At 34.6% G+C, this 10,908-nt stretch overlaps 1 protein-coding gene across 1 annotated transcript; it reads left to right on the forward strand.

Annotated features, from left to right (window-relative positions):
• Positions 1 to 2,428: 2,428 nt before the first annotated feature.
• On the forward strand, positions 2,429 to 10,700 carry LOC116139123 (alanine--glyoxylate aminotransferase 2 homolog 1, mitochondrial-like). Its single transcript, XM_031424794.1, has 5 exons — positions 2,429 to 2,473; positions 2,609 to 2,788; positions 2,939 to 3,164; positions 3,881 to 3,994; positions 10,604 to 10,700. The coding sequence occupies exons 1-5, from the start codon at positions 2,429 to 2,431 to the stop codon at positions 10,672 to 10,674; spliced, it is 636 nt and encodes a 211-aa protein (XP_031280654.1). The 3' UTR covers positions 10,675 to 10,700.
• The last annotated feature ends 208 nt before the right edge of the window (positions 10,701 to 10,908 follow it).

The raw sequence follows: 10,908 nt of genomic DNA on the forward strand, positions 1-10,908 counted from the left end.
TCAGTAAATATCGAAGTTTACTTTTACCGGAGAATGCAGAGTCTTTGATATGCACCAGGACATGGATTTCTGTATGAGTTAAAGGTAACATTTTAACTTATATTTCACATGTTTTAATATTTTGTTTGTTAATAATTACGATAGTTAACTTATATCTTGTTAATTGTAGAAGATGAAATTGATGATGCTCAGCTGGTTGTGCCATAGTCAAGGGCGGGGGAAGGAGATTGCATAATCAAGGGAGGCTTTGTTTGTTTAGTGTGTTTGGTACTTGGTTAAACAATTATATACGTTTAATATTTAGTGTTTACGATGTTTAAGGTATGTTGAATGTTAAACAATTTTATATGTTTAGTGTTTACTAATTAGTAATTACTATGTATGTTTAGTGTTTATTAATTCTATTATCTATATGGTGGACTTTGATATAAATATGAAAAATATTAATATTGAATTAATAATATTGGTGAAATCTAATCAAATTTATTTTAATCATCGATTTATTTAATATAATAAGTTAATAACTAATAAGTTTAATATGGAAAACAGTAAAAAATATGAAAAATGTAAAAAGCTGCTTCCATTTTCACGGGTGACCCGTGGGTGACCCGCGTCCACACGGGCGGGTACGGATCATAAAAATGTCGACCCGTGAGAATTTTTCACCCGTTAACCCGTGACCCGTTGCTACCCGGACCATACCCGCCCAACCCGCCCGTTTGCCAGGTCTAGTGCTTTATAGGAACTATAGGAGGATCTGCTGTTAGGTCTCTTCGGTTCCAAGAGATGATGATTCTTCTTCTTCCTTGCAGCCCTTTGATTATCAGCCTAATCATTACTTGGGTCGTTCTGCTGAATAAGTTCTTGAGAAAAGAAAGCGCTTTTTGGATCCTATTTAGGTAAAGTATGTTGATGTACTATGATCTTGTTTTGGGCCTTTGTATGAACTGGAGTCATAAAACTCTTTGTTAATTTAATAAGCATACTCGATATGAAGTTAAGAGAGTTGGACAATTGCTTAATTTCTACTTTGATTATCACTTTTTATCAAAAAATCCAGTTAGTTGTTTATCATTTTTGAGTTACTGCTACTATTGCTGAAGAGAAATGGATTATCTATGTGACAAGAGTGTGCTGAATTTTTATGAACTAGTTTAAATTTTTGTAATGTTTGGTTTGTAAAGCAAAGTTGTACCCAAATACTAAGCTAAGTTTATTTCATGATTGGATATTCTTTATTTTTGCTGTTCCCTGTTGTGATTAGCCGGTATTATTTCTTTGTTTTGGTGTACAGCTCAATATTGTTGAAGGGAAAATGCAATACTTGTTTGATGAGAGCGGGATGCAGTACCTGGATGCTTTTGCTGGAATAGTTACTGTGTCTTGTGGGCATTGCCATCCTGATATCGTGAACGCTATTACAGAGCAAAACAATCTTCTCCAGCATGCAATGACTATATACTTACACCATACTATGGCTGACTTTGCTGAGGCATTAGCATAAAAAATGCCTGGAAACCTAAAGGTTTGTTCTTGAGTCTAGCACTTGATGTCATTCTTTCTGTTATATTGTGATATTTTTTGGATGAGATTTTCATTTTATAACATTACACATTAAGATGGCCACTTAATAACAACATTATGATGACAATGTAAATGTCTTTAGTTACTTTGAGATTTGAAATGCAGGTTGTGTATTTCGTCAATTCTGGGACAGAAGCAAATGAAGTAGCAATGTTGATGGCTAGACTTTACAGTGGTAATCTCAGCATGATTGCCCTAAGAAATGCTTATCATGGTGGAGGCTCCAATACAATTGGACTGACTGCCCTAAACACGTGGAAGTACCCCATACCACAGGTTTGTCGACATTCTATATGTTCGGAGGATATGTATTTAACATGGTTTTTTGTTTGGCAAACTTTTGATATCTGGAATTGTTTGGAATGACAACATAGTGTGAAGCTTATCATCTCAGGAACAATAGGGATTAATAACATTTCTTTCTTCTCTCATACACTTGTCACAAGTGTAAGCTGGTTTACTAAATATTCAGCAATGTTAAGGGTAAGCTGGTTTAGTAAATATCCAACAATGTTAACATGGGGTGTGAATTAGAGCTTACTTCACAAATATTGGCCGTGGCATGCTTATTTCTTCAGTCTTGTCTTCTGACACACACCCATAACTGTAGCAAGTTTTCTGAATATTTTTACTGAAGAGTAAATTGATTTGTATCACATATACTTAGTTTATTCTCTTTATTTGTTTATTTGATGAAACGAAAAAATAAATAACATGTTTAAGAGTGACATTCAACCTGGGTTCATAATCTGACCTGCCACTTTGCAGGGTGAAATCCATCCTGTTGTAAATCCAGATCCATACCGCGGAATCTTTGGCTCGAATGTGGCCCTTTATGCGGAAGATGTACAAGATCACTTTGATTTTGGAAGTTCAGGAAAAGTTGCTGGTTTTATTGCTGAAACCATTCAGGTTTTTATTGATAGTTGCCCCTAAAGATATATATAAATTTGGTGCTTTCATGAGCCCTGAATTGGTCTCTAAACATTGCACTTCCCTTTTTCAAAATTTTGACTGAATTTAGGGAGTTGGTGGATCAGTGGAATTGGCCCCTGGATACTTAAAACATGTTTATGACATTGTATGCAAGGCTGGTGGTGTCTGCATTACTGATGAAGTGCTAACTGGATTTGGTCGCACTGGAAGCCACTACTGGGGCTTTCAGACACAAGGGGTCATTCCCGACATGGTTACCATGGCAAAGGTTTTGATGATAATCCCTTGAGTTCTTGATGTTGCCCTATACATACACAGTTATCCGTTTTCAATATTATCACCAATTTAGTTTTTTTTCTTTCCTCTTATTGTTCTCATTCAAATAATTCATTTACATTACGATAATATGATTTTCCAGGGAATTGGCAATGGTTTGCCATTAGGAGCTGTAGTGACAACACCAGTGATACCTAGTGTAATGGCTCAGAAGATTCAGTTCAACACTTTTGGTGGAAACCCAGTATGTTCTGCTGGGGGACTTGCGGTGCTCAGGGTTATTGATAAAGAGAAGCGTCAAGCACATTGTGCTGACATTGGCTCTCACCTGATTGGATGCTTGAGAGCTCTACAAGAGAGACATGATAGTAATTACTCTTGAACTAAAAACTTCTCAAGAGTATTTTTTTTTTCCCTCTTTTTTTCTCAGTTGACAGTGTTTGACTTTACATTAAATTGAACTGCAAATTTGGCGAGATCTGGGTTATTTAACCATATTTTCTATATCTTGTAAACAAATGTCCTAGACAGAGTTTCTGAGTAAGCTCATTACAGTCATACTAAGACTTTGAATTAGTGTGTATGTGCCAGCATGCGCACATATTCTTTCTACTCCCCTCCAAAAATTTATGAACTAAGCTCCTCAGGAATATGTATATGAGTGGAAAAGGTCCTCAGGAATATGTATATGAGTGGAAAACCCAATTCTGGATCTATTTTCATTCTATGGGTTCTCATGCGGCACTGAAAATAAATCATTCTTCTTATAAAGGCATTTGGAGATGTTTGGCAGAAGCACCAATTGACATCACATCATCATATTGAAATGATGGTGTGATATGACTACTATAGAGACTAATAATAACATGTCCTGTGCTGCTGATACACAATGTCTACTTATTCTGAACATCCTCAGTCTTCACATAGATCTGACGAAGTTTTCTGTGGCTTTCTGATTCTCTCTCGCTGTATCTATTTTTGTTCAATTGAACAGCTGTTTGAGTACCTGAGATTAAATGTCTTATGCTTTGGAATTGCAATTTTATTATGCAGCTTTTCTCACATTGATGAAATCTTGTTTCAGTCTTTGGAGATGTGAGAGGGAGAGGACTCATGGTGGGAGTAGAATTAGTAACTGACAGGAAGGAGAAGACGCCTGCAAAGGCTGAAACTGCAGTCTTGTTTGAGAAACTTAGAGGTACAATTAACCAACTCTCTTCTTCAGATGAAAACTCTTAATTAACATTTTACATTGTCTCATTGCAATTGCAGAGCTCGGTGTTCTTGGTGGGAAAGGTGGACTACATGGAAATGTTTTCAGAATCAAGCCACCAATGTGTTTCACCAAAGATGATGCAGGTAACTCTCTGTAGCTTCCTTTCATCCTATAGATTTTAACAGTAGCCGTTGAATCTGTTATTGTAAATTTGTTTTGTCATAATGTTTAATCACACTGTTCTGTTGTGGAAATGCAGATTTTCTTGTTGATGCTTTGGTCTATGCAATGTCAAAGTTATGAGAGTATGTCTTTTAAGAGCCTGGGTAAATCATGTAAATCTTCCAAATCCTTTGATATTCAAACTCTTTAAGAGAGCTTATTTTCAATAATATCAAGTATGTTTCCAAATTTCAGCTCACTGTTAAATGATGAAATGTATATTATTTCACAATATTTCTAGGCTCACCATGGATTTTGATCATGTGAAAAATTCATATCTAAATTCTTATGTGTATATATCTTGTAGATTTAACATACGGACCAAAGATTAGTGTTAATTTGGTAGCTGTTTTGGTTTTGCTGAAGCTAATGACTAGTTGTTGACTTTTGATACGCACGTGCCTCTGTAAAAAAGATTGGCAATATCTATATACATCTTTCGGAGAATGATTGTGATAATCTTGAATGCAATCTTGATTGAAAGTCCTAACTATTTGAGTTTTAATAGAGATAGAAGTATGTTAATTTAGCAGTTTATAAGCTCTGGTCCCATAGCCATACAAAAGAAACATGCCAATTAACCAAACACAACATCATAAGAAGACCAGATTAAACCAGTGATAGAAGTTTACGAAAGTGAAAAGAGTAATCAACATCATTTCACTGCCAGCAAACCAAACTTCAGCCAAAGTAGATTAGTAACTTTATTGAAGAGCAACAGAAAAACCGTTCGGCAGTAAAAGATTATGTAGAAATCTGGAAATATTTGTGATAATATTGAATGCAATTTTGATAAGAAGTCCAACCATCTGGAAACAAATCTGATAACGCAAAATAAAAGACGAAAGCAGCCTCAGAAGGCAGAAATATCAGGAAAATTTCAAGTTTACAATAAACTAGTGTTTCAAACAAAACAGAACATTCACATAATGTCGGCTTACAACACTATTAAAGTGCAATCAGCCTCCTTTCACAGTCCAGAAAACCAAACACCAGAAACATTGAAACAGCATGTGTCCACTCACAGTAGTCCGCTAACATAATTTGATTCCAGGGAAGAAAATCCAGGAAACATTAAGTTGCCAGCTAAATCATTAGCATGTGCACACGAGATCAATCCGGTCTGAAACACAACGAATAACATAAGAAGAAAAGCTACTTCATGATTCTTGAACAGAATGGAGAGTAGCAGAGCATAGGACATGAATATAAATTGCTGAAGGCTAGCTGATAAATTGCCATGAGCTTAGGGTTTCATGAGTTTCATATATATGTATTTAAAAAAAATTTCCCTCCGTTTATGCCCAGAAATGGAGTAAAAAGCCTTGATTTTCCTGTGGAGTGTTTCCTACCAAAGCAAGAAGAAACCTGCTGTGCTGAATTTGCACCAGCATCAGCCATCATTTTACCACCGGAGGGACATGGGAAAGTAAAAGGGAATCATTCAAGTTGTTCCAATAACCTTATATAATAAGCTACATGGGTTTGGAGTTACATCACCTTCTTTTCTTTGAGAAGAGTCGAACCTCCGAGTTTGGCGAAAGTCTAGCCCAGTCCATGCGCTTCCGATGCTCATGGCGTGCAAGCACTTCGCACCTGATATACGTTGAACTGTAAAATACAGTTAATATTTAAATCAAATAAAAAAAAAAAATAATAACAACATAGCCATATGTTATTTCTACATGCAAATAAATAATGCAAGATCATTTTCCATGCATTATGACTTATGATCATTGTCTAATTCTCTTTTTTTTTTTTTTGTCTTTTGAAATAAAAAGTTAGTTATGCTTCACCTATAAATCAAATATTAGAAACCAAATCGAAATATTTCGTGAATTTAATCCAACTTACTAATCCCTTCTTATTGGTGGCTTGTATATTTCTGAATGTGGTGACCAGGTATCTAAAATTTCATATGGTTTTTTTTCGTCCATTTCATCATGGTCCACGCAGCAATGGAGATATAGCACCTCAAGCAGCGATTTGTAATTGGAAATCTCAGTCTCTCTGCACTATTGCATCTGTTCTCGTATCTGACTCCACACTTTTTCACCTTGCTTCTTTTTCTTACTTTCATGCTCAACAAAGAACTCCATGTAGCCCTCGCTATTCAAACTCTCAGTGAGCAATTCCAATTCCAAGGCCATGATATCATAATCATATCTTAAGAATACATAATCTGATTCAATAGCCTCATGCCCATATCCATTAAACAAACAGCCAGCGGAAACGATCACCTCGTTAACGAACAGATGACAACGAACTTGCGAAGTTCCGGCCTCTTCATAGTCTCGGAATGATGCAACAGCGACAAAAAGCAAAACCATTTAAGTTATCATTGAGCCAATCTGATGGAAAGTCTCTAGTCTGACTTCTACAGATAAACCAATCCGGAATTTCGCTTCCAGGGTAACATATAGAAGCCTTTGGCAGGTAACATATAAAAAGTAAAAGAGAGGATATAGAGATTCATCAAATGGCTGTAAAAGAGTTGTACGACATCAGTCTGATATAAGAATTTGTATATTTAGTTTGTACATTTATTATAAATTCATCAAACATATGATATGAAAAGCAAAGTGCTGTACCTTTTCCCTAATCTTTAATTCAATGTGACCAATGTATTCACCAACTAAATCTCTCATTTGAACTTCTTTTACATTAGGAAAATTCCCACACTAATGGAGTAGTCTTCCAAGGATTCCGGCCACCATTGTCTTACCTAATATCCAATATTGATAAAAAAAAAAAAAAATTTAAGAAAACAAAATATTATGTTAGGAGTAATATTAATTTGCATACACTTTTTTTTATTTTTTATATAAAATAATTAAGAAACTACAGAAGTTCTATTTAAAAATTAAAACAAACAGAAAAAGGACAAATTCATTTAAAGAATATTAGATTTAACTCTCAAGAAGGGTAAAAATGTAATTCAATAATTCCCAATATTTTAATGAGTATTTATAAACTTAAAATATTTATAAAATTATAAATTCAGATTTAACTAAAAATAATTAAATATCTAAACAACGTAAAAAAAAGAAAATTAGAAAAAGAAACGAAAAGAAAATAGTAATTTAGATAGTTGTAAAATATATTTGTATTTATTTCATTATCAGGTTTAATTTTAAAAATATTTTTAAATTTATAAATAATATTAGAATATATTCTTAGTTTTTTAATTATTTAATTCTCTACTTTTAATTTTTTAAACTTATAAATAATGGAAAATATATAATATATTTGTTGATTTTTAAGTTTTTAACAAATTTATCTTCTAATTTTTTTTCTCAATTTTTTTTTTTTAAATGGCGTTTTTGGAGAAGCTAATCTTAAAGAAATTGCTGGTGCTTTATGGGAATTGTAGGAGGAGTCTCTGCGGTTCCTGGTGACGATGATTCTTCTTCTTCCTTGCCGCCCCAGTTGCCGCCCTTGGATTATCAGCCGCAGCCTTACTTGGGTCCTTCTGCTGAGCAAGTTCCTGAGAAAAGAAAGCGCTTTTTGGGTCCTTCTCTGTTCTACTACTGTCAAAAGCCTGTAAGTTTTTGTGTTTTTTGGGAAATGCGTTTGTTTCAAAATAGTCAATTTTTAGTGTTTTTGTGCTGAAAATATGATCTTTATCTTAAAGTTGAACTCTTTTTAAGTTGTGTTGTTTGTGATTATTAGTTGTTATGGAGCTTAACTGCTTCTACTTAAGTGTGGTTTTTTTTTTTTTTAATTTTTTTTTAAATTGCATTTGAAGGACAAAGAGTAGTTTGCTTTTGTCGAATGGATTTGTTTAGTTCATGGCTTGTTATCTTGTTTATGAACTAAAAATGCATTTTTTTGCTTAAAAGGAGAAATCTTTTCTAATTTGTGTTGTTTATAATTATTTGTTGTTTGCTGTGATGAAGCCTAAGTGAACCTATTTAGGTGAAGTATATTGATGTATTATGATCTTGTTTTGGGCCTTTGTATGAACTTGAGTCATAAAATTTTGGTTAATTTTATAAGCATACCAGATATGAAGTTAAGAGAGTTGCATTATTACTTAATTTCTGCTTTGATTATCACTTTTTATCAAAGAATCCAATTAGTCATTTATTGTTTTTGAGTTATTGTTAATATTGTTGAACAGAAATGGGATATCTATGTGACACGAGTGTGCTGAATTTTCGTGAACTTGTTTAAATTTTTGTAATGTTTGGTTTGTAAAGCAAAGTTGTATGCAAATACTAAGCCAAGTTTATTGCATGATTGGTTATTCTTTATTTTTGCTGTTCCTTGTTTGATTAGCTGATTTTATTTTATTTTATTTTTTGTTTTGTTTTGGTGTACAGCTCAATGTTGTTGAAGGGAAAATGCAATACTTGTTTGATGAGAGCAGGAAGCGGTACCTGGATGCTTTTGCTGGAATAGTTACTGTGTCTTGTGGGCATTGCCATCCTGATATCCTGAATGCTATTACAGAGCAAAACAATCATTACAAAGCAAAACAATCTTCTATAGCATGCAACGACTATATAACTACACCATGCTATAGCTGACTTTGCTGAGGCATTAGCATAAAAAAAACCTGGAAACCTAAAGGTTTGCTCTCGAGTGTAGCACTTGATGTCATTATTTCTGTTATACTGTGATTTTTTTTGGATGAAATTCAACCTGTGTTCATAAACTGACCTGCCACTTTGCAGGGTGAAATCAGGGTGAAAGCCATGATGTTGTAAATCCAGATCCATGCCGCGGAATCTTTGGCTCGAACGCGGTCCTTTATGCCAAAGACGTACAAGTTCACATTGATTTTGGAAGTTCAGGAAAAGTTGCTGGTTTTATAGCTGCCATTCAGGTTTTGATTGATAGTTGTCCCTAAAGGTATATATAAATTTGGTGCTTTCAACAGCCCTGAATTGGTCTCTAAAAATTGCACTTCCCTTTTTCTAAGTTTTGCCTAAATTTAGGGAGTTTGGTGGAGCAGTGGAATTGGCCCCTGGGTACTTAAAACATGTTTATGACATTGTGTGCAAGGCTGGTGGTGTCTGCATTGCTGATGAAGTGCAAACTGGATTTGGTCGCACTGGAAGCCACTACTGGGCTTTCAGACACAAGGGGTCTTTCCCGACATACTAACCATGGCGAAGGTTTTGATGATAATCCCTTGAGTTCTTAATGTTGCCCTATACATAAACAATTAGTCTTTTTCAATATTATCGCCAATTTAATTAGTATTTTTTTTCCCTCTTATGGTTCTTATTTAGATAATTCATTTACATTACGATACTATGATTTTCCAGGGAATTGGCAATGGTTTGCCATTAGGAGCTGTAGTGACAACACCGGAGATAGCTAGTGTAATGGCTCAGAAGATTCAGTTCAACACTTTTGGTGGAAACCCCGTATGTTCTGTTGGTGGGCTTGCGGTGCTCAGGGTTATCGATAAAGAAAAGCGTCAAGCACATTGTGCTGACATTGGTTCTCACCTAATTGGATGCTTGAGAGCTCTACAAGAGAGACATGATAGTAATTATTCTTGAACTAGTAACTTCTCAGAGTTTTTTTTTTTTTTTCCCCTTAATTGACTGTGTTTGCTTTACATTAAATTGAACTGCAAATTTGGCAAGACCTGGGCTATTTAACCATATTTTTTATATCATGTAAACAAATGTCGTAAACAGAGTTTCTGAGTAAGCTTATTACAGTCATTCTAAGACTTTGAATTAGTGTGTATGTGCCAGCATGCGCACATATTCTTTCTACTCCTCTCCTGAATTATATGAACTAAGCTCCTCAGGAATATGTATATGAGTGAAAAACCCAATTGTGGATCTATTTTGTTTCTATAGGTTTTCATGCGACACTGAAAATAAATCATTCTGCTGTTAACGGCATTTGGATTTTGGTGATGTTTGGTGGAAGCACCAATTGACATCACATCATCATATTGAAATGATGGTGTGATATGACTACTATAGAGACTAATAATAATATGTTCTGTGCTGCTGACACACAATGTCTACTTCTAAACATCTGAGTCTTCACATAGATCTTATGAAAGTTTTCTGTGGCTTTTTGATTCTCTCTCGCTGTATTTTTTCTTGTTCAATTGAAAAGCTGTTTGAGAATCTCAGATTAAATGTCTTATGCTTTGAAATTGCAATTTTATTATGCAGCTTTTCTCACATTAATTAAATCTTGTTTCAGCCATTGGAGATGTGAGAGGGAGAGGACTCATGGTGGGAGTAGAATTAGTAACTGACAGGAAGGAGAAGACGCCTACGAAGGCTGAAACTGCAGTCTTGTTTGAGAAACTCAGAGGTACAGTTAACCAACTCTTCTTCAGAGAAAAGCTCTTAATTCTCATTTTACATTGACTCGTTACAATTGCAGAGCTTGGCATTCTTGTTGGGAAATGTTTTCAGAATCAAACCACCAAAGATGATGCAGGTAACTTTCTGTAGCTTCCTTTCATCAAATAGATTTTACCCATAGCCATTGAATCTGTTATTGTAAATTTGTTTTGTCATAATGTTTTATCACACTGTTCTGTTGTGGAAATACAGATTTTTTTGTTGATGCTTTGGACTGTGCAATGTCAAGGTTACGAGAGTATTAGTGTTTTAAGAGCCTGGGAAAATCATGTAAATCTTTCAACTCCTTTAATATTCAAACTCATAAGAGAGCTTTTTTTCAAT

The sequence above is a fragment of the Pistacia vera genome, unplaced genomic scaffold (genome assembly GCF_008641045.1).
Source record: "Pistacia vera cultivar Batoury unplaced genomic scaffold, PisVer_v2 Contig347, whole genome shotgun sequence".
In the NCBI taxonomy this organism is placed as follows: Eukaryota; Viridiplantae; Streptophyta; class Magnoliopsida; order Sapindales; family Anacardiaceae; genus Pistacia; species Pistacia vera.